The sequence below is a fragment of the Pituophis catenifer genome, unplaced genomic scaffold (genome assembly GCF_029215685.1).
Source record: "Pituophis catenifer annectens isolate HBS135680 unplaced genomic scaffold, rPitCat1.0.hap2 SCAF_1, whole genome shotgun sequence".
Taxonomy (NCBI): domain Eukaryota; kingdom Metazoa; phylum Chordata; class Lepidosauria; order Squamata; family Colubridae; genus Pituophis; species Pituophis catenifer.
In genome coordinates, this window is record NW_027256881.1 from 282,908,316 (window position 1) to 282,927,989 (window position 19,674).

The 19,674-nt window shown below is 40.3% G+C and overlaps 1 protein-coding gene across 1 annotated transcript in view; it reads left to right on the forward strand.

Moving 5' to 3' along the window:
* Window positions 1-5,637: 5,637 nt before the first annotated feature.
* LOC139307939 (cytosolic phospholipase A2 epsilon-like) overlaps window positions 5,638-19,674 on the forward strand; it is a 46,928-nt gene continuing 32,891 nt past the window's right edge. Inside the window, exons 1-3 of the mRNA XM_070931299.1 lie at window positions 5,638-5,710; window positions 14,172-14,308; window positions 18,087-18,218. Coding sequence (XP_070787400.1) covers window positions 5,638-5,710; window positions 14,172-14,308; window positions 18,087-18,218 — 342 coding nt within the window. The remainder of the gene's footprint in view (window positions 5,711-14,171; window positions 14,309-18,086; window positions 18,219-19,674) is intronic.

Consider the following 19,674-nt stretch of genomic DNA (forward strand, 5'->3'; position numbering starts at 1 on the left):
CAACTGCTGCAATATATTTTTCTCTCTTCCTAATTCTTGTCCAAATGGGTATTTTGCAAGCCAATATTTAAAAGAAAATTCAAAGATTATACATATTTTTAAAAAATATTTATTAAAAATATGATTAGTTTTTAACAGTAAAATTAATAATGACCACATAATAAAACAAAATGTGAAATATCACAATGCACAACAATGCCAACTCTTCCATGAGAGAGTTAGATTCCTCAGAACAGTTACAGGATCTATTTGAGGTAAAGATACTATTCTTTTTTTTTTTAAATACTTTATTGAATTTTCCAATTTTAAAAAGACAATGTACAATCACAATCCGAGGTGCAGTGTTTACACATTTCATGAATCAAACATTGGGTGAATTCCATCCATAACTATACGATATACAATTCTATACAATTCTCTACATTTCTATACAATTAAGATACTATTCAATCGGTTTGCTCAGTTGCACAATACCATTGTAACTTGCTTTGCAGGAAATAAAAGACAGCTTGAAGTATACCTTAAACAATTCCAGATCAAATTGAAAACACCTGAAGTGGATGCCCCTTCCTGGCTTGAAGATTAATCTCTGAACCAAGCAGAGAGATCAACTGCAACTTTGAATGAACAAAAGGTTGCTAATTTATTTATTTATTTATTTATTAAATTTTTATACCGCCCCCTCTCCCGAAGGACTCGGGGCGGTGAACAGCCAAAATTAAAAACACACAATACAAATATTAAAATACATTAAAACAAAATTAAATTATCTTAGGCTTCTCCAATTTTAAAACCCCGTTACCCATAAAATTCACCCAATTAAAAATTTTTAACCCAGCCCGGCTTGCTGAAATAAAAAAGTCTTCAGGGCCCGGCGGAAGGTCCGGAGGTCCGGGATTAGTCGTATCCCTGGGGGCAGCTCATTCCAGAGGGCGGGTGCCCCCACAGAGAAGGCTCTTCCCCGGGGGGTCGCCAGCCGACATTGCCTGACAGACGGCACCCTGAGGAGACCCTCTCTGTGGGAGCGTGTTGGCCAGTGGGAGGTTATCGGAGGCAGAAGGTGGTCTCGTAAATAACTGGGTCCTAAGCCATGGAGCGCTTTGAAGATGAGAACCAACACCTTGAAGCGCACTCGGAAGACCACTGGAAGCCAATGCAGCTCGCGCAGGAGAGGTGTCACGTGGGAGCGCCATGCCGCCCCCATAAGTACCCGCGTGGCCGCATTCTGCACCAGTTGGAGCCTCCGAGTGCTCCTCAAGGGGAGCCCCATGTAGAGAGCATTGCAGTAGTCAAGGCGGGAAGTAACGAGGGCATGAGTGACCGTGCATAGGGAGTCCCGATCCAGAAAGGGGCACAACTGGCGTATCAGGTGGACCTGATAGAAAGCCCCCCTGGCCACGGCCGTCAAATGCTCTTCTAAGGACAGCCGTGCGTCCAGGAGGACACCCAAGTTACGCGCCCTCTCCGTGGGGGCCAATGTCTCGCCCCCAATAGTCAGCGATGGCACCAGCTGACTATATCGGGATGCCGGCAGCCACAGCCACTCAGTCTTGGAGGGATTGAGTCGGAGCCTGTTCCTCCCCATCCAGACCCGCACCGCCTCCAGGCACTGGGACATCACTTCAAGGGCATCGTTGGGGTGGTCTGGGGTGGAGATGTACAGCTGGGTGTCATCAGCGTACAGATGGCACTGCACCCCAAAACCACGGATGATCTCGCCCAGCGGCTTCACATAAATGTTGAACAGGAGAGGCGAGAGGACCGACCCTTGTGGCACCCCACAAACCAAGTGCCTTGAGGTCGACCTCTGCCCTCCAGCCAACACAGACTGCGACCTGTCGGAGAGATAGGAGGAGAACCACCGTAAAACAGTGCCTCCCACTCCCAACCCCTCCAACCGGCGCAGCATGATACCATGGTCGATGGTATCAAAAGCCGCTGAGAGGTCTAATAGGACCAGAACAGAGGAGCAACCTCTGTCCCGAGCCCTCCAGAGATCATCAACCAACGCGACCAATGCCGTTTCCGTGCTGTACCCGGGCCTGAAGCCGGACTGGAACGGATCTAGATAGACGGTTTCATCCAGGTACTGCGGGAGCTGTCGCGCAACCACACTCTCAACAACCTTCGCCAGGAAGCGAAGGTTGGAAACTGGACGATAGTTTGCTAAAACAGCTGGGTCCAGAGAGGGCTTCTTGAGGAGGGGCCTCACCACCGCCTCTTTCAAGGCGGGAGGCAAGAACCCCTCACTCAAGGAAGCATTTATAATCCTCTGGAGCCAGCCTCGTGTAACCTCCCGGGTAGCCAGCACCAACCAGGAGGGACACGGGTCCAATAAACATGTGGTTGCGTTCAACCTCCCCAGCATCCTGTCCACGTCCTCGGGAGTCACAGGGTCAAACTCATCCCAGATAACCGTCTCAAGACAGACCTCGGACAACCCGCCTGTACCTACCCAGTCGGAGTCCAAGCCTTCCCGAATTTGAGCGACTTTATCGTGCAGATAATGCGCAAAATCCTCAGCACGACCTTGCAAGGGGTCTTCCCGCGCTCCCAGATGGAGAAGGGAGCGAGTCACCCTAAACAAGGCAGCTGGGCGATTTTCTGCCGACGCGATAAGAGCGGAAAAGTAATTATACTTCGCCGCCTTTATCGCCACTAAGTAGGTCTTGATATAAGACCTCACTAGTGTACGGTCAGATTCGGAGTGACTGGCCCTCCAACTACTCTCTAGGCGTCTTTTCCGGCGTTTCATCCCCCTCAGCTCCTCGGAGAACCAAGGAGCTGGGCAGATTCGGCGCCGGGTCAGAGGCCGCAAAGGCACGACCCGATCTAAAGCACCAGCGGCCGCCCTATCCCAGGCAGCCACCAGGTCCTCAGTCGAGTCGCGTGCCAGAGTCTCAGGAAATGGCCCAAGCTCCATTCGGAACCTATCAGGATCCATCAGGCGCCTGGGGCGGAACCACCTAATTGGTTCCGCCTCCCTGCGGTGGGGCATAGTGGTCAGGAAGTCAAGTCTAAGGAGAGAATGGTCTGACCATGACAAGGGTTCAATAACTATATCCCCTGTATCTAAGCCATTCAACCACTGACCAGAGACGAAAACCAAGTCCAGTGTGTTTCCTCCTATGTGAGTGGGGCCCTGAATTAACTGGGTCAGGTCCATGGCCGTCATGGAAGCCATGAACTCCCGAGCCACCTCAGATGCTTCACCGATGGACGGCAGGTTGAAATCCCCCATGACTAAAAGCCTGGGGGTATCAACCACCACCCCGGCTATAACATTGAGGAGCTCGGGCAGGGTCGCTGCCACGCAGCAAGGAGCCAGGTACGTAACCAGCAGGCCCATCTGCCTCCCATGGCCCCACTTCACAAGGAGAGACTCACAACCGGCTATCTGAGGTACAGTGGCCTCCCTAGGATCAAGACCTTCCTTTACAATAACCGCCACCCCCCCCACCCCTACCCTGGGCCCTTGGCTGATGGAATGCGCGGAAACCCGGTGGGCACATTTCTATGAGGGGGACCCCCCCTCCAGGCCCAGCCAGGTCTCAGTAATACCCGCCAGGTCCGCTCCCCCCTCCTGAACCAGCTCACAAATGAGGGGGGCTTTATTAGCCACGGACCTGGCATTGCACAGCATCAGCCTAAGACCCAGGCTCTGAGACTCCGGACAACCCAGGGAACGAGAAGAGCACTGGGGGCCGGAGCATGTCACCGCTTGGAGACAGCGGATACGTGCCCCCACAACATGATATGGCCCCCTGCTCCCACCATACCTGCCCCTCCCACCTACGGTCCTGATGACATCGCCCTCCTCCCTACCAGCACCAACCCCCTCCGATCCCCGCTCCGCACCTCCCCTAGCGCGACCCTGTGCCGGGCCTGGTCCCCTCCCCAACAAATCACCCTCCCTATCCTTTGCCAAACAACCCTCCCCCCTCCCAGAACCCCTTAAAAGATTGGCAAACGACAATTTTAAAAAACCCCTCAACCCCCTCTTCGCCGCATGCCACCTCTCGGGATTCCAAAATCCGTCATCGAGGTAGGCCCTAGATAGAGTGGAGGGCCAATCCTGCGAGAGGGGGGAGTCTCGCAGAACAAGAAGGTCAGCTGCCGTATACATCTTGCCACAGAGGATAAGTGCCCATGTCCCAAGGGTCAGATGGAGAATAAGAGGTCCAAAAGGGAGCAAATAAAGTGGGGGCATCCAAAATCCGAGGTCCAAAGTCCACTGTCCCCTCACCACAGTGGGAAGGATCTCTTGCCAAGTCGACACAGTTCAAGGGGGATACAATCCAACCACCCTCTCACGGTGATTGGTCTGATGGTCAGTCCCCTCTACTGGTGAGATGGAAGTAGTGAACCTTTGCAATATCAGTTCAGCAGGGGTTAAAGTCCATAGCCACCCTCTCACAGTGGCTGGTCTAATAGTCCGCAACCACCCTCTCACGGTGGTTGGTCTGATGGTCAGTCCCCTCTGCTGGAGAAATGCAGATGATACCATACCGACACCGCTCGAGGGGCACAAAAAACCAAAACCACCCTCTCACGGTGGCTGGTATGATGGACAGTCCCCTCTGCCGGTGGGATGAAAGAAGTGAACCGGCTCCCATAAGCTCCCAACACAATTTACGGTCCCCCTCCACGGCAGGGGGAAGGGCTCTGATGAATATGAGCTGGATTTCAGTGCCAGCAAGTCCATAGACGGCAACCAGTCCGAGATAGGTATAATGCCAAGGGGAACGATGGAAAATAAAGGGGGAAATCTCCCAGCCCCCAAAAGTCAGTGGAGGCCTCCCAACAACGTGCGGGACTACTAATCAAGTACTATCTTGATAGTAATTTGACAAGGTGGGTGAATGTAAGCAAGGCTGAACTGAGGAATGACTTAGCTTGCACCCGTGCTATGTGAACGTATTTTAGGGTTATGTGTAGGAAAAATGCAAACACTTTGAGTTGTGGGAGCACAGCATGTCAGAGGCCTTCATGTTGCCACAAATAATCCAAATCCACGTCCGCCCCCAATGATTAGATTAATGGCAGATGCAAAGAATTAGGACAATACATTAAATTGCTGAGAGAAGATTTATTCAAGCCTACATACAAGAATCTAGTCATCTAATGATGAGCACTAAATTGGAGCTAGAAGAATGTTAATGGAATTCAAGAGAGGAGCTGGACTTGGATCATTTGTGGCAACATAAGAACTCTAAGCTGATAACATGTTTAACGCCACCCCCCAACTCTGCATGCTCTTCTACAATATGGCAATCAAGCTCTAGGAGGTGAAATAGACTTCCTGAGATCTGACTAGCAATTTTAGATATGGGAAAAAACAAGCAGAAAGAGCTTCACTATTCATTCAGGTCTCACAAACAGATGAAAAAGAAGCTCATATATAAGCCCCCCTGATTCCATATACCCTACCCCCACATTCCCCCTCCCCCTCCCCTCTCCCTTCCCTTCCCTTCTCTTCCCACATGGTACAATGTCCTGATGACCTGAATGCTGACTAACTTACCTGATTTTAATTCTAGCTTTTTCTGATTAAACGCCTTTTGAGAAGCCGCAGTAGTTGACCATGGGTTGATCGGCACAGAGCAGTAAATTTTTCTGTTTGCTGTTATTCTGCAGATGGAGAAGGCATCTTTCAGTTTGCTCTCTGTGAAAATCATACAAATAACCAATTTACAAAAAGCCAATTTATGTGAGTATTCTACCATTTCTACAGATTCCATATGGTACACTGGGCACTCACTACTACTTTGCTCTGACATATATATTCACATTGAATAAAATACTATAATGCAGTGTAATACAGTTGCTACTATACTGTAAAGGTATATGCAATTTCAGAAGAATTTAATTTTCCTTATTTTATTTCTAAGTTGCATTTTCTCCTTTAAAGTGTGTTTCAAACAGATTATAGAAATTTATTAAACATGATACATTTCCAAAAGATGTTTGCATTGAGAGTTTTCCTTTTTAACAAGGACTGAAAGGTTAATCCATACTATAGAGGGTTTCCTTTGTTAATTGCCTCTGAAAGACAAAATTTAGGATAAGGGAAGAATAAGTTTTAAAATGTCCTCTTATTTACATGTCCTATGAAAATTCAAATTACTTATTTGTTTATATTATAAAAACTTAATTATCCTCAAACTCATTTTTTTCTGCAGTCATTCTGCAATTTAGCTTTACTATGTAAATTCTCTGAACGTAGCAAGTTGTGTGTATATAGATGACGCTTCCTATATCTAGTTCAATAAACAAGTAGCAGAGGAAACTTGCTGAAAAGCCCCATTTCTCAGGGAAGCATCTCTCTTCCCGTACAGAAGGTGGGGTGGGGGATGGGGTCAAAAAAGGCAAAGATGGTGGTTTGGATCATGCAATTGAAGCTTTTCCACTTTTTAACATGCATGCCCAAAGCATATAAATAAAATGAAATGGGGCTTCCATTGTATAGTTGTAGCCATCATCATTAACATTTTGATCCTCCTGCCTATGGATACTTCTGCACTAGTTTGTTAATATGCAGGCACTAATCTCCGCTGAGGTTTCTTTAGTTTTGAATACTATTATAATCTGTCCAAAATATTATAAAGTGATTTAATTCCTTCTGTGTATTCAGTAAAGAAGTTGATATCTGACCAAAGTATTTGCTTCCCTTTTGCATGTAAGCAACAATTCTTTCAAATCCAACTTCTACGAGCTACCTACATTGTTTTTGTTATTATTATTCATTATTCATTATGATCTTCTGAATCATAGGCTGGAATTCACCAACTAGGCCAGCAAAAGCAAAGCAGAAAAGGAAAGAAGTCCATAATAGTTGTTGCGTAATTTTGAGGATCAGACTCAATAAATGATTCAGGAACGTAGTATTTAAACAAAATACTATTTATTTACAATAGGCATTCTATATTCTCTGAATGATCGTAGATAGAAGCAAGTGGGAGGTCCGTGCGCCCCCTTTTATATCAATGAGGCGGAGTAATAGATGGGAGTGGTTACATATGAATACATTAAGAAGGAGATATAAATTAACCCCTGATATTCTGTGAATATACATTTTCCCCATTTGAGAATAAGGCATTTACTTGTGACAAATCCCCCTCTAAATGCCGATTCGATATACAACAATAATTACATTCAGGTTCAGAACAATATAAAACTTGTAGTTTAGAAGTTAAATATTTGTGTTGTTTAGATGGCAAAGGCTTAGTCAATATGTCAGCTATTTGTTCTGAGGTTTCGCAGTGAATGGCTTTAATAAATCCATCTTGAGATAGTTGTCTTACGTGTTTGAATTTGATATCTATATGCCTGGATCTTTGACCAATAGCATCAGATCTAGATATCTCAATAGCAGCTTTGTTATCTTCATGTATGATAAATGGTAATGAAGGATTTTTCCAAACATCTGATAATAAATCATTAAACCATACAAGATTATTGGAGGCTTTAGACAAACAAACATATTCTGCTTCAGTTGTTGATGTGGCTACTAAATCTTGTTTTCCAGTATACCAGTAGACTGGACAATTGTTTAGAAAAAATATATACCCTGAGGTGCTTTTTCTGCATTTAGTGTCACCTGCCCAATCTGCATCAGCGTAACAAGTAAGAATGGGCTCTTTAACATTATTGGGTTCCAGTAGTAAGCAGAAGTCTAAGCTGTGCTTTAAATACCTTAATACTCGTTTAATGGCTTCCCAATGATACACTAAGGGTTTACTAACATATCTGGATAACAGGTTGAGGGGTAAAGCAATATCAGGTCTAGTCCAATTAGATATATACAAAAGGGAACCAATAACTGATCTGTAAAGTGTATTATCTTTAAATTCAGGGGATGATTCATCCATGTTTCTTAAAAAATCGGCCTGCATTGGAGTATCACAAGGTTTGGCATCATTCAAATTACATTTATTCAGGAGTTCTATAATTTTATCTTTTTGAGATAGTTTAAATCCTTTTTTGGTTTTACTGATTTGAACTCCAAGATATTTGTTTACTTTTCCCAATGATTTTAAAGAAAAATGTTCATTTAGTTTTGTTACAAATGTATCTCTTTTCTCTTTATGTTTACCGATATATAAAATATCATCCACATAAATTAACACAAATTCTAATGAGTCACCTTCTTTTTTTAACAAAAAAACAATTGTCTGCAGTTGTGGCATTGAAATTCATAGTTTTGAGTACGTTGACCAAACATTCATACCAACGTTTGCCGGATTGCTTTAGTCCGTACAAACTTTTATTCAATAACCAAGTTTCATTTTTGTTTGTGTATTGGCTATGAGGTGCTCTTACATATATCTCTTTATCAAGCTTTGCGTGTAAATATGCGGTCTGTATGTCATATTGAAAGACATCAAGATTAAGTGCAGATGCTATAACTAAAGCTGTTTTAACACTCTCAGTCCTTACTGTGGGAGAGTATGTGTCTGTGTAATCCTCAGGATACTTTTGAGCATAACCTTGTGCAACTAATCTAGCTTTATATAATGTGTTGCCTTCTTCCAGATTTTTAATTTTGAATATCCACCTGGTGCCTATGATAGTTTTGTCCTTAGGTGCAGGAGTAGGTGTAAATACATTTAATTCTTGCAAACTGTCCATTTCTTTGGTCATGGCTAATTCCCATTTTTTTCTTTCTTCAATGGGGAGCTTTAATACTTCCTCGTATGTGTTGGGTGTTGATGTTTCATTACTCATGTACATTATGTAATCCTTGTATTTACTTGGCACCTGATTTCTGTTACATCTGATTGTTTTTTCTGGTTTGCTATCATTATCGTGTAGATAGCTTGCCTCCTTTTTTGTTAATGAATCTGTTTTTATTCTGGGGTGACTATTTGTCCATGTTTTATTTTTGTTTTCATGTGCATTGTGATTGAGTCCTTCTCTTTCTATTTTGTCTTGATGTTCAGTGTCTGTCTTTGTAGTTGGGAATATCTCATTAAGATGTATTTTAGACCAATTGGCCTGTTCATGAAATACAGCTGTTCTAGAAATTATGAATTTGTTGTTATTATCAATAAATCTGTACCCTTTTGTGCCTGTTTCGTATCCCATGAATCTAAGTCTTCTGGATACGTTCTCTCCTTTATGCCTCAATTGTTTTGGTATGTGTACATCCGCCGTGACTCCAAATATGTGCATGTGTGTTATCTTAGGTTTTCTATTATACATTAGTTCATATGGTGTTTTGTTTACGATGCTGGACCAAGTTCTGTTTTGAGTATAATTGGAATATAGTAGGGCTTCTGACCAGAATTGTTTTCCTAAGCCAGCATCTTCTAATGTACATCTAATCATGGTTTGTAGTGTCGAGTTCTTTCGTTCTACCACTCCATTTTGGAATGCGGAGAAAGGACTAGATGTGAAGTGTAGCATTCCTTTGTCTTTTAGCCATTGGGAGAATTCTTTTGACATGAATTCAGATCCCCTGTCTGTCATGATTTGTTTTATTTTGATATTATGTTGTGTTTCTACACATTTGTAAAACTCTTTAAATTTTTGAAATGTTTCATCTTTGTGTTTCAAAGTATAGACAAACTCATAACGGCTATAGTCGTCTACAATAGTTAGAAAATATCGTTTTCTATATGTGATTGATGGGGTTAATGGACCGACTAGATCCATATGTACCAGATCAAAAATGTGGTTAGTTGATCTTGTAGCCCTTTTTGGCCTGGGATTAGTTCTGAGTTTTGAGGATTTACATACTGAACATTCTAAATAATTTTTACAATTTTTTATTTTAACACCTTCAGCATGTTCAATCGTTTTTTGTTTTGTTTTTCTCTAGGGTTGCTTTTCCTTTTGAGAATACTATATTTATGTCAGAATCTCTGCTTAGTTTTATTACACTAAGTATGCTATGAGGTATTTCTGGTATTAATAATACCCCCTCTATTTTCCCTAGACCGGGTAAATTTACATTTCCTCTTCCAATAACTTGGACTTTTTCTTGATTGGCTATCTTAATTACAAATTTATCTTCTATAAAGGAAGATAGTATTTTTTTTGTCATGTGTTGTGTGATTAGTTGCCCCAGAATCAATGAGCCAAGCATTATCCCTTGAATTTTGTATGTTAGTTATATTATGTTTATCTAATTCATTTAATGATCCAGACTTTCTATCTCTTGAATTATCTCTGCCCCCTCTACGCTCTCTAAAATTAGGTGAGTTTCTATATCTGTGTCTATCAATAGATGATTGTCTGTTATGATATCTGCTTCTATAGTCATGTTTTTGTCTTTCTCTAAGGAATTTAGGACAATCTCTTCTACAATGTTCTTTGGATCCACAATTATAACATTCAATTGATTCTCGATATTTTTCTTGAAATACTACTCTCTTAGTTTGTCTATGTTCTATGTGTGTATTGCAGCGGCTTCTTCTTAGATTATCTTCAGCTATTAGCTTATTTGATAAGTTTTCTATGGATAAGTATCCCAAATTAATTGTGTCTAAATGTGATATGTAGTTATCCCATGATGAGTCTAATGAATTAATGATAACACTTTTCATTGTTTGTTCTGATATTATTTCCCCCCTTAAATGTAGTTCTGCTCTGATTTTGTTTAGAGATATTAAATGTTCACTTACAGTAACCCCAGGTTTTATCCTAGCTGAGAAGAAATCTTTAGACATTCTTGTTGTGGTTGCTACACTTTCACTATGAAACAATTTAAACATGCAGTGAATAATCTCTGAGACAGTCAAGTTATGCTTAATACTATGATACATAGCAGGAGATATACTAGATATTAATAAGTAGAATGCTCTGTGGTGCAGGCAGTCCAATTTTAGAGTCCAAGGCTTTTTGGGAGGGTTAGATATGAAAAATAATAAATTTTCCTAAAAAAAAAAGCAACCTGAGGTTGTTGACACCATTCCTGTAAATTAATACCATCTATTTTCAGTTTTGGGAAATCATTGGGCAAGTTCCCAATATTATTTGTTCCATTACTTACAACTGGAGGTTGTCCGTGATCTTGTAAATGTTGATAGTTGCAGAACGGTGTAGGTATGCTTGCAACGAGTCTGAATGGTTCTCTCTGTTCTTCATGTCCTCCGTAGTTGTCTGCGTGTGTTTGCGCATGCGCGTTGCTCATTTCGCTTCTGAAGCTGTCGGGAGAGGTTCTCGTTGCTGTAGCTCCCTCGTAGTGTTCTTCCTCCGATGACTCGGTCTCCGGTTCGATCTTGGGTGTCCAGGTGACGACTGGCGCTTGCTTCTTGTTGCCGAAGTTGTTCCTGTTGAGGTCTCTGGCTCCTGGAAGCGTCTGCGGCGTGGGGGAGTATTTACAGGGTTCTCTGGGCTCAGGCGCCGGTGTTTTCGCTGTCTGGATAGAAGCGGGTAGATTCCGAGACGTTTGCTTGCTTGCCTGTCTTTTCTTTATTCTTTGATCGCCAGCTTTCATTGATTCTTTAGTAATTTTTAAATTTGGACCGAATGTTGCAAAGAGAGTTTTCATTGCTGATTCTATTTGTAGTTCGATTGAAGTTTCTTCGATGTCTGTATCGGATTCTTCTGAAGAGTAGACTTTTTCTTTTTTACTTTTTACACTCTGTAGGGCTTTTCACGCCAGACATTTTGAATTCTGTTTTCTGATTGGCTCTGCTTCACTCATCTTAGTGGTCTGTTGAAACCAAGATGGCTGCCATTCGAAATTTTGTGCGGGACCGTTAGTCTTCCTTTTCATTATATTCTTATCTACAGGCAATTCACTCACCATTTTTAGTTCTTTAGATTCATTTGTTACGATGTGTTTTTCTCTCGCTGCTCCGCTGTCTTTTATGATGTCTTGGAGGTTCGCGATGAGATTTTCGTCATCTTTTTGGCTTTTCAGTAGTCTCAGTATCTCTGATCTGAGATCGCTGTTTTCTATCTCGTTCTCTCCTTGTTCATCAGTTTCATCGATTACCTCTTCGTTGTCTGTAGTGCAGTCTTCAGATTCTTTTGTTGTTATAGTTGTAGATTCATCGATCATTTCTTGATCCGTTTCCATCTCTATATTGTGTGCCCTGGTGTTGGGTCTTTCTCTTTTGTTTTTGGAGTTTTCTTTCTTAGGCATATCTATTTTTTATTGAGTCAGTCCAACCATCCTCTGCTACCAGATTGTTGCGTAATTTTGAGGATCAGACTCAATAAATGATTCAGGAACGTAGTATTTAAACAAAATACTATTTATTTACAATAGGCATTCTATATTCTCTGAATGATCGTAGATAGAAGCAAGTGGGAGGTCCGTGCGCCCCCTTTTATATCAATGAGGCGGAGTAATAGATGGGAGTGGTTACATATGAATACATTAAGAAGGAGATATAAATTAACCCCTGATATTCTGTGAATATACATTTTCCCCATTTGAGAATAAGGCATTTACTTGTGACAATAGTCTATAGAAATTCTAATGCCACAAGTAGGATAAAAGCCATAATACTATTAGGAAGGTAACATTTTAATTGTTAATTCATTTAAAAGCACCCTCTCTCAAGAGGGATAGGTGACTGAGCAGAATTCTTTTCTGCGGACACTGGAAAAAGAAAGGGAACAGTCAACTCATTTTTTTTATCAAGCAATTAGTGACACAATCCCCCCCCCTGTTTTTTTGCTTCCATGTAAAGAAAAATTAAAATAAGCAAGAAAATCTTAAGAGAACACCTGTCAGACCTTGGTGAATATAAATCACTGGGACCTGATGGATTACATCCCAGAGTTCTGAAGGAACTGGCAGATGCTATCTCAGAACCATTGTAACATATCATTAAAAAAGTCTTGGAGCACTGAGGAACTACCAGAGGATTGGCAAAGAGCTGATGTGGTTTCCATTTTCAAAAAAAAGAAAGAGAGAGAAAAAAAATAACCAGACCCAGAAAACTACAGACCAATCAGCCTAACATCAATACCTGGGAATATACTGGAAAAAATAATCAAAAAACAGATCTATGAACATCTAGAAACATTTAAACATGAGTCAGCAGTGTGCTGCTGCAGCCAAAAAGCCTACCATATTTTTTGAACAATAAGATGCACTTGACTATAAGACGCACCTAAGTTTAGAAGAAGGGGAAAAAAAGTTTTTGGCTTCCCATTTTTTGGGCCTGTTTTTGGTCCGTTTTGAGGCTTTTCGGCCATTTCAAGGCTTTTTTCAGCCCATTTTTTTTTGGTCTTTTTTTCGGCTTTTTTTTGGGCACATTTTCGGGGCTTTTTTCAGCCTATTTTTTTCTGAAAAATGAAGGAGAAACTTCCTAACAGTGAGGACAGTTAAACAGTGGAACAACTTGCCTTCAGATCTTATGGGTGCTTCATCACTGGAGGTTCTTAAGAAGTGACTGTTAAGTCACTTGTCTGAAATGATATATGTTTGAGCAGGAGGCTGGATTAGAAGACCTGCAAAGTCCCTTCCAGCTCTATTCTGATTGATTAAACTTCATAACCTTAGATGAGCTGCCAAAGAAGCAAGATAATTGTCTATACAGTATTATATTAGAAGCAGTTTCAATAGCTGTACAATATAAAGGAAGGGAATTGTAGATAAAGGTAATATATGTAACTGTTCACTGGTAAATAAAATAAGAGTAAAAATGTCACCCTGTTGTAGCAAAGGTTATTTTTGCCATAGAGCTTCTTCTTCCTAGAGCTTCTTGTACTTCTAGAGAGAACCAGAAATAATTTATGTACAGTATAATAAAGGCATAATAATAAAGGCATTTTATGGAGCCATTACAGACAAGGGCATGTTCAAAGGACAGCAAAGGAGGTCATGTGTATTATATTAACACACAAATGATGTGACATACTCCATTTATGTCATTTGAATGTTGGTATCACGATGCATATGATATTTTTGGTGCTTGTAAAATAAACATACTCTTAGAGATCATGTATCAATTTCTATGTGTTGAGTGGACATAGTGAAAGTGCTTAGGTAGTTCTATGGATTTATGATCTAAACTTTAATGTTCATTCAGCCATTGTGAATTCAGAAATTAGATCTAGTTAAAAAAAAAACCTTGGTTTCTTTGTACTCTTGGTATGTGTATATGATCTTGTCAGGGATTAAAATAAATATTAATGATAGCATGTCTTCTAGGAATACTGCATTAATCCCTCCTTTTTTTTAAAAAAAAATTAAAACCCAACAGTTAGCCAGTCTGATTGCTATGTGAGCTTGTTCCTGCCATCAGCTTCATTTGAAACGGCTCGGACAAAGAATATTAAGGACTGTAAAGATCCAGTATGGAATGAAACCTTCTGCTACAGGATACAGAATCAAGTCAAAGTAAGGCACAAAGTGATTAATATTACTCTTAATATTAATAACCTTAAAACCTAAGAAAATATATGAGGTACGTATAGTCCATTAATCTAAATCACAGTGGCCACTTATAGAAAGCTCACAAATAGGACTTAGTATAAGAATAATTTCTCATTTTGCTGTCTGTTTGCAAACTAAAATGAAATTCTGTGAACTTCTGAGCTTAAGCAAATTCTGCATTATTGTTGTGGCCAACATTCATTCATTCATTCATTCATTCATTCATTCATTCATTCATTCATTCATTCATATCTCATGCCCTAGTTACCGTATGGACTACTGTAATGCTCTCTACAAGGGGCTCCCCTTGAAAAGCACCTGGAGGCTCCAACTGGTCCAGAATGTAGCCACGCGGGTGATTATGGGCGCAGCTCGTTACGCCCATGTAACACCTCTCCTACGCGAGCTGCACTGGTTCCCGGTGGTCTTCCAGGTGCGATTCAAGGTGTTAGTTATCACCTTTAAAGCGCTCCATGGCTTAGGACCTGGGTACTTATGAGACCGTCTTTTGCCACCAATAGCCTCCCACCGACCAGTTCGTTCTCACAGGGAGGGACTACTCAGGGTACCATCAGTCAAATTATGCCGACTGGCAACTCCCAGGGGGAAGGCCTTCTCTGTGAGGGCTCCAACCCTTTGGAATGAACTGCCCCCGGAGATACGGAATATCCCTGATCTCCGTGCTTTCCGCCGTGCCCTCAAGACCCTGATGTTCCAACAGGCGGGGCTAAACATATGAACATGTGAATGAATTTTTTAAATGTTATCTAATTCTGGGTTTTATTTAATTGACCAAATTAAGTAATAATTTTAATTAGCAATTTTATGATGTTTGTGTGTCTATATTTTTCTTGACTGTACACCGCCTTGAGTCCTACGGGAAAAAGGTGGTATAGAAATATAATAAATTAAATAAATAAATAAATAAATAAATAAATAAATAAATAAATAAATAAATAAATAATACTGTGGTCAAAGTATTTTTAATGAATATTATTGCTAAGAGGTGCCATTATAATTCTTTCCTTAACTCACAATGTCATCAATTTGATCATAGACGTTTTTGTAAACTGGGACATAGTTCCCCAGACTAAACTGAGCATCCCAAACTAAAGCTAAATTGAAACCTGTTAGGAAATTCCTAGAAGCTTGGCACTCAGATGAATCAGACATCAATAAGCACATAGAGATAAATCTTTTTTTAAAAAAAATATTTTTATTGAATTTTTATTGAACATCAGGCACAACAAAAGAATGGATATAAAAAGTCATAGAGCTAGTAGAAATAACAAAGGTGATTGTTTTAATTATTTTAATTAAATAAAAGAACATTCCAGTTTTGTTTCTGCTTGGAAACCACTTCTGAACTTTGTACTCAAGAAAAAAAAATCTGATTTCTATACAGAAAGTAGGTGACTATCCTACAATTAATTTTAATCTCATCCAAGTACATTTATGAAGGACATACTGTACTTTCAACTGGGATATCACTCCCCAGAATAAATTGAGCATCCCAAACTAAAGTTTAAATTGAAAAATGCTAGGGAATTCATGGAAGCATGGCATGCAGATGAATCAGCCATCAATAGGCACCTAGAGAAATACCATATTTTTATTTATTAATTAAATGTATATGTGACACCCCCCCATCTCATTATCTCTACTAGCTCTGGTGATTTACACACCATTCAAAAGAAACAATAAAAAAAGAAACAAAAAGATGGCACTTCTTGGAGATCCAAACACCTCCTTGCCAGCAATTAACATCCTGATAAGCAGGGATTAAGACCAGAAAGAATATCAGGCAAACAATCAAGCAATAAACAATCAAGGAACTACCAACTGAAACAAAGCAGTCGATCACACCCTAATCAAGGAACTATCAAGGAGAAAACTATACCCCCACCAATACAGACAGGGCAAGCTACTATACATAAGCAGAGAGAAAACCCCACTCCCTTCTAGCACTGAAGATGTTACCTAGCTGGATAAAAGAATGTCTGCACAAGAACTTCACAGAAGGCATACTGTTATTATTTAATATCTACTAACGTGACACATATAATCTTTAAATTATGAAAACACATATAATCTTTAAATTATATGAACTCTTAGTTATTAGTCATAATCAAATACATTATATATGTTCTGTGGTAATTTCTGCTTAATAAAAGCCAGTTCACAGTGGGCAAGGATGAGCCATAATATTTTTGGTATACCCTGGGTATTGAGCCTAACAGAATAAGTGGCAATTAAACTGTAAGTCACAGTCCCAAATCTACCAATCATTTTGTAAGTAGGAAGGAAAAGATATTTCTCATGTTACATTTTGTATATCACAGCTGATATTGTTTCATAGTTTAATATTTGATGTGGGGGAAAAGACACACTTTTTCACATTTATTCAAAGTATGGCTGCATTGCTGCCACAATTAGAAATGCAGTGGCAAGTTAACTATATGTAAGGGGGAAGAAAACTTGCAAAGGAAGAATATTGTCTCTCTTCCTCTCCATCAAATTATTATTGCTATCAAGTGCAATCTGTCTACCCTACCCACCCTTCACTTGCTTTTATTAAGCAGAAATTATCATAGAACACAGATAATTTATTTCATCATAGCTAAGAGTTCATATCATTCAAAGATTATACTAATGTTTTAATATAGACTAGTAGACATTGGGTAATAACAGTATGCCTTCTGTGAGTTCTTGGTTGTTTTTCTGCAGATGTTTCATACTTGGCTAGATAATATCTTCATTGCTAGAGGGGAGTGGAATTTTCTCTCTACTTATGTACAGTAGCTTGCTCTGTCTGTATTGGGTGGGTGTAGTTGGTAATTCCTTGATTAGGGTGTGGGCCACTGCCTTGCCTGTGTTGGTAGTTTCTTGATTGTTTATTCCTTGATTGTTTGCCTGATGTTCTTTCTGGTCTTAATCCCTGCTTATCAGGGTGTTAATTGCTGGCAAGGAGGTGTTTGGATCTCCAAGAAGTGCCATCTTTTTGTTACTTTTTTGTTTATTTTATTGTTTCTTTTGAGTGGTGTGTAAATCACCAGAGCTAGTAGAGATAATGAGATGGGTGTGTGTGTTACATATACATTTAATTGTGTGCAGTGTGCGCAAGCGTAGAGCTGCCAGGAAACAGGAACAATTAAGGAAACAGGATCGAGTTGGGAGTAAGGCTTGGAGATGATTGGTCCCTCTCATAAGACATAAAAGAAGCGAATGGGATGTGAGTTTTTGCAGGAAGCAATTAGTTCATCTGGCTGATTCAAGATTTGAAACTTCTGTTTGTGACTCTGTGCCAAGTTTGGCCTTGCCCTGCATCTGGAAATTAGCTCTTTGGCAATGTTCCATATGAGATAGGTAGGAGTTGATAACCTTCCTCTGAAAGACTGTTTATCAAGCTTTGCAGACTGTAAATAAAAGTAATTTACAGCCATATGAATTAAAGAGATTTGCTGGGACTAAGTTTGTGCTGTTTAATTTCTAAGGAAGTCTAGGTCAGAACAATAATGTAAGAATCAACTATAGCTTTGCTTTCTTCCTCAAGCTTAGAATTCAAAGACTTATAGTCCTAATACATACTTTGATTTTAAACTATAACTGGAATTCTGTAATGAAAATGAAATTGCCTTCTTAGGCAATTGAAGAGAAGCGTCTGACCACTGAATATTACTCTCTTTTTGGTTTGGTGGTCTAAATTCAAAATCTGATGATTTAAGTTTCCTTCTCTTCTCAGAATATTTTGGAGCTCATCGTTCATGATGAAAACCACTGTCTTTTGGATGGTGACCCCTTCACTGTTCTCTTCGACGTTGCTAAACTTCAGCTTGGAGAAACAATTTGTCTCACATTTCCATTGGATCCAAAAGTAAGGGGGCAGAATTGCTGGTCAAAGGAAGGGCATGATTAACAAGCAACAAAACTGTTGACATTTACTGGTGGGGGAATGGGAATAGATGAACACAGATTTAATGGGAACTTTCAGCATCAACCCATCTCACCCCTCAAACACAACAGGCTAGGAAGGGCAGGGTGGGAATTCTAGGAACCTTATTGGTGTTCAGATATATCATGGCTAAACTTTCCAAATTCTTTACTAGAAATGTTTTTTTTTAATGTATATTGAATTCACATGTGTAAAACAGACATTCAGATGTAATCATTCTTCAAGAATAATACTTTGGAAGCAAAATGTCATCACTGTTATTTTATCTACAAGAGGTGACTTTAAGGAGTTTTGGTTTAAATGAATTGGAAATGGCATTCAAACATCAGTGAACTGATTGCAATTGTGCTTCTACTGGATTCAGGTGAAGTGAAAACAAGCCTGCTGATTATGTTGCAGACATCCTTTTTAATATAATAATTTTATTAAAGATTACAGATTTTATAAATACTAACAACTACAATATGTATTTTATATATAATATTGCAAGAAGAAAAACATATATAATAAAGGGGAGAAAGTAGTGACTTCTCCCTCATCACAATATGATTACATTTTAAACCACTTATCAAGTTCTCTTTAAAAAGAACAAAGACTTTCTTCATCCCATATCTCATCTACTTATCATAAGCTTTAAAACCTTCTATCTTAATTAGCAAAAGTCATTAAAAGTTACCAAAAAGAACAACTTATCTATATATATATAAAAGCAAAAACCACTCGCATTAGTCATGATATCTCCAGAACCGTAAAGCCTACAAACTTGAAATTTGCCACGTATGTTCCTCTTGGCTTCTAGGTGCTCACTAAGAAAGGATTTTTCAAAATGACCAGCAGAGCATTAGTATTTCCTATATTATTATAACACGCTCTGATGATAATTAGTTAGACGTTCTACTCCCCCTCCCAACTTGAAAATAACTCTGGAGAGAATAGGATAGCATAGGACAGGCTTCTGTGGGGCAAGCCTCATGGAGAGAAGGGGCTAGAAAACCTGAGGGAGAGAAGGGGAGAGGAGAGGATCTATGGGGCCAGCCTGAGGGAGAGAAGGGGAGTGGAGAGGATCTATGGGGCCAGCCTGAGGTAGAAAAGGGGGTAGGATAAGAGAGGCTTCTGTGGAGCCAGCCTGAGAGAGAGGAGAGGAGAGGCTTTTGTGGGGCCAGTCTGAGGGAGAGAAGGGAGAGGAGAGCAGGGTTGAAATGCTCCCAGTTTGGACTGGATCGCCTGATCTGGTAGCACGGGTGATGGGTGGTTCGTAGAACTGGTAGCAAAAATCCCTACCCCCCCCCCCCGCCCAGCTGAGCCGCGCAATCATCAGAGGCTTTTTTTTATTTTTAAAAGCATTTTTTCTACAAACTCTTTGGCTGAAAAAAAATGC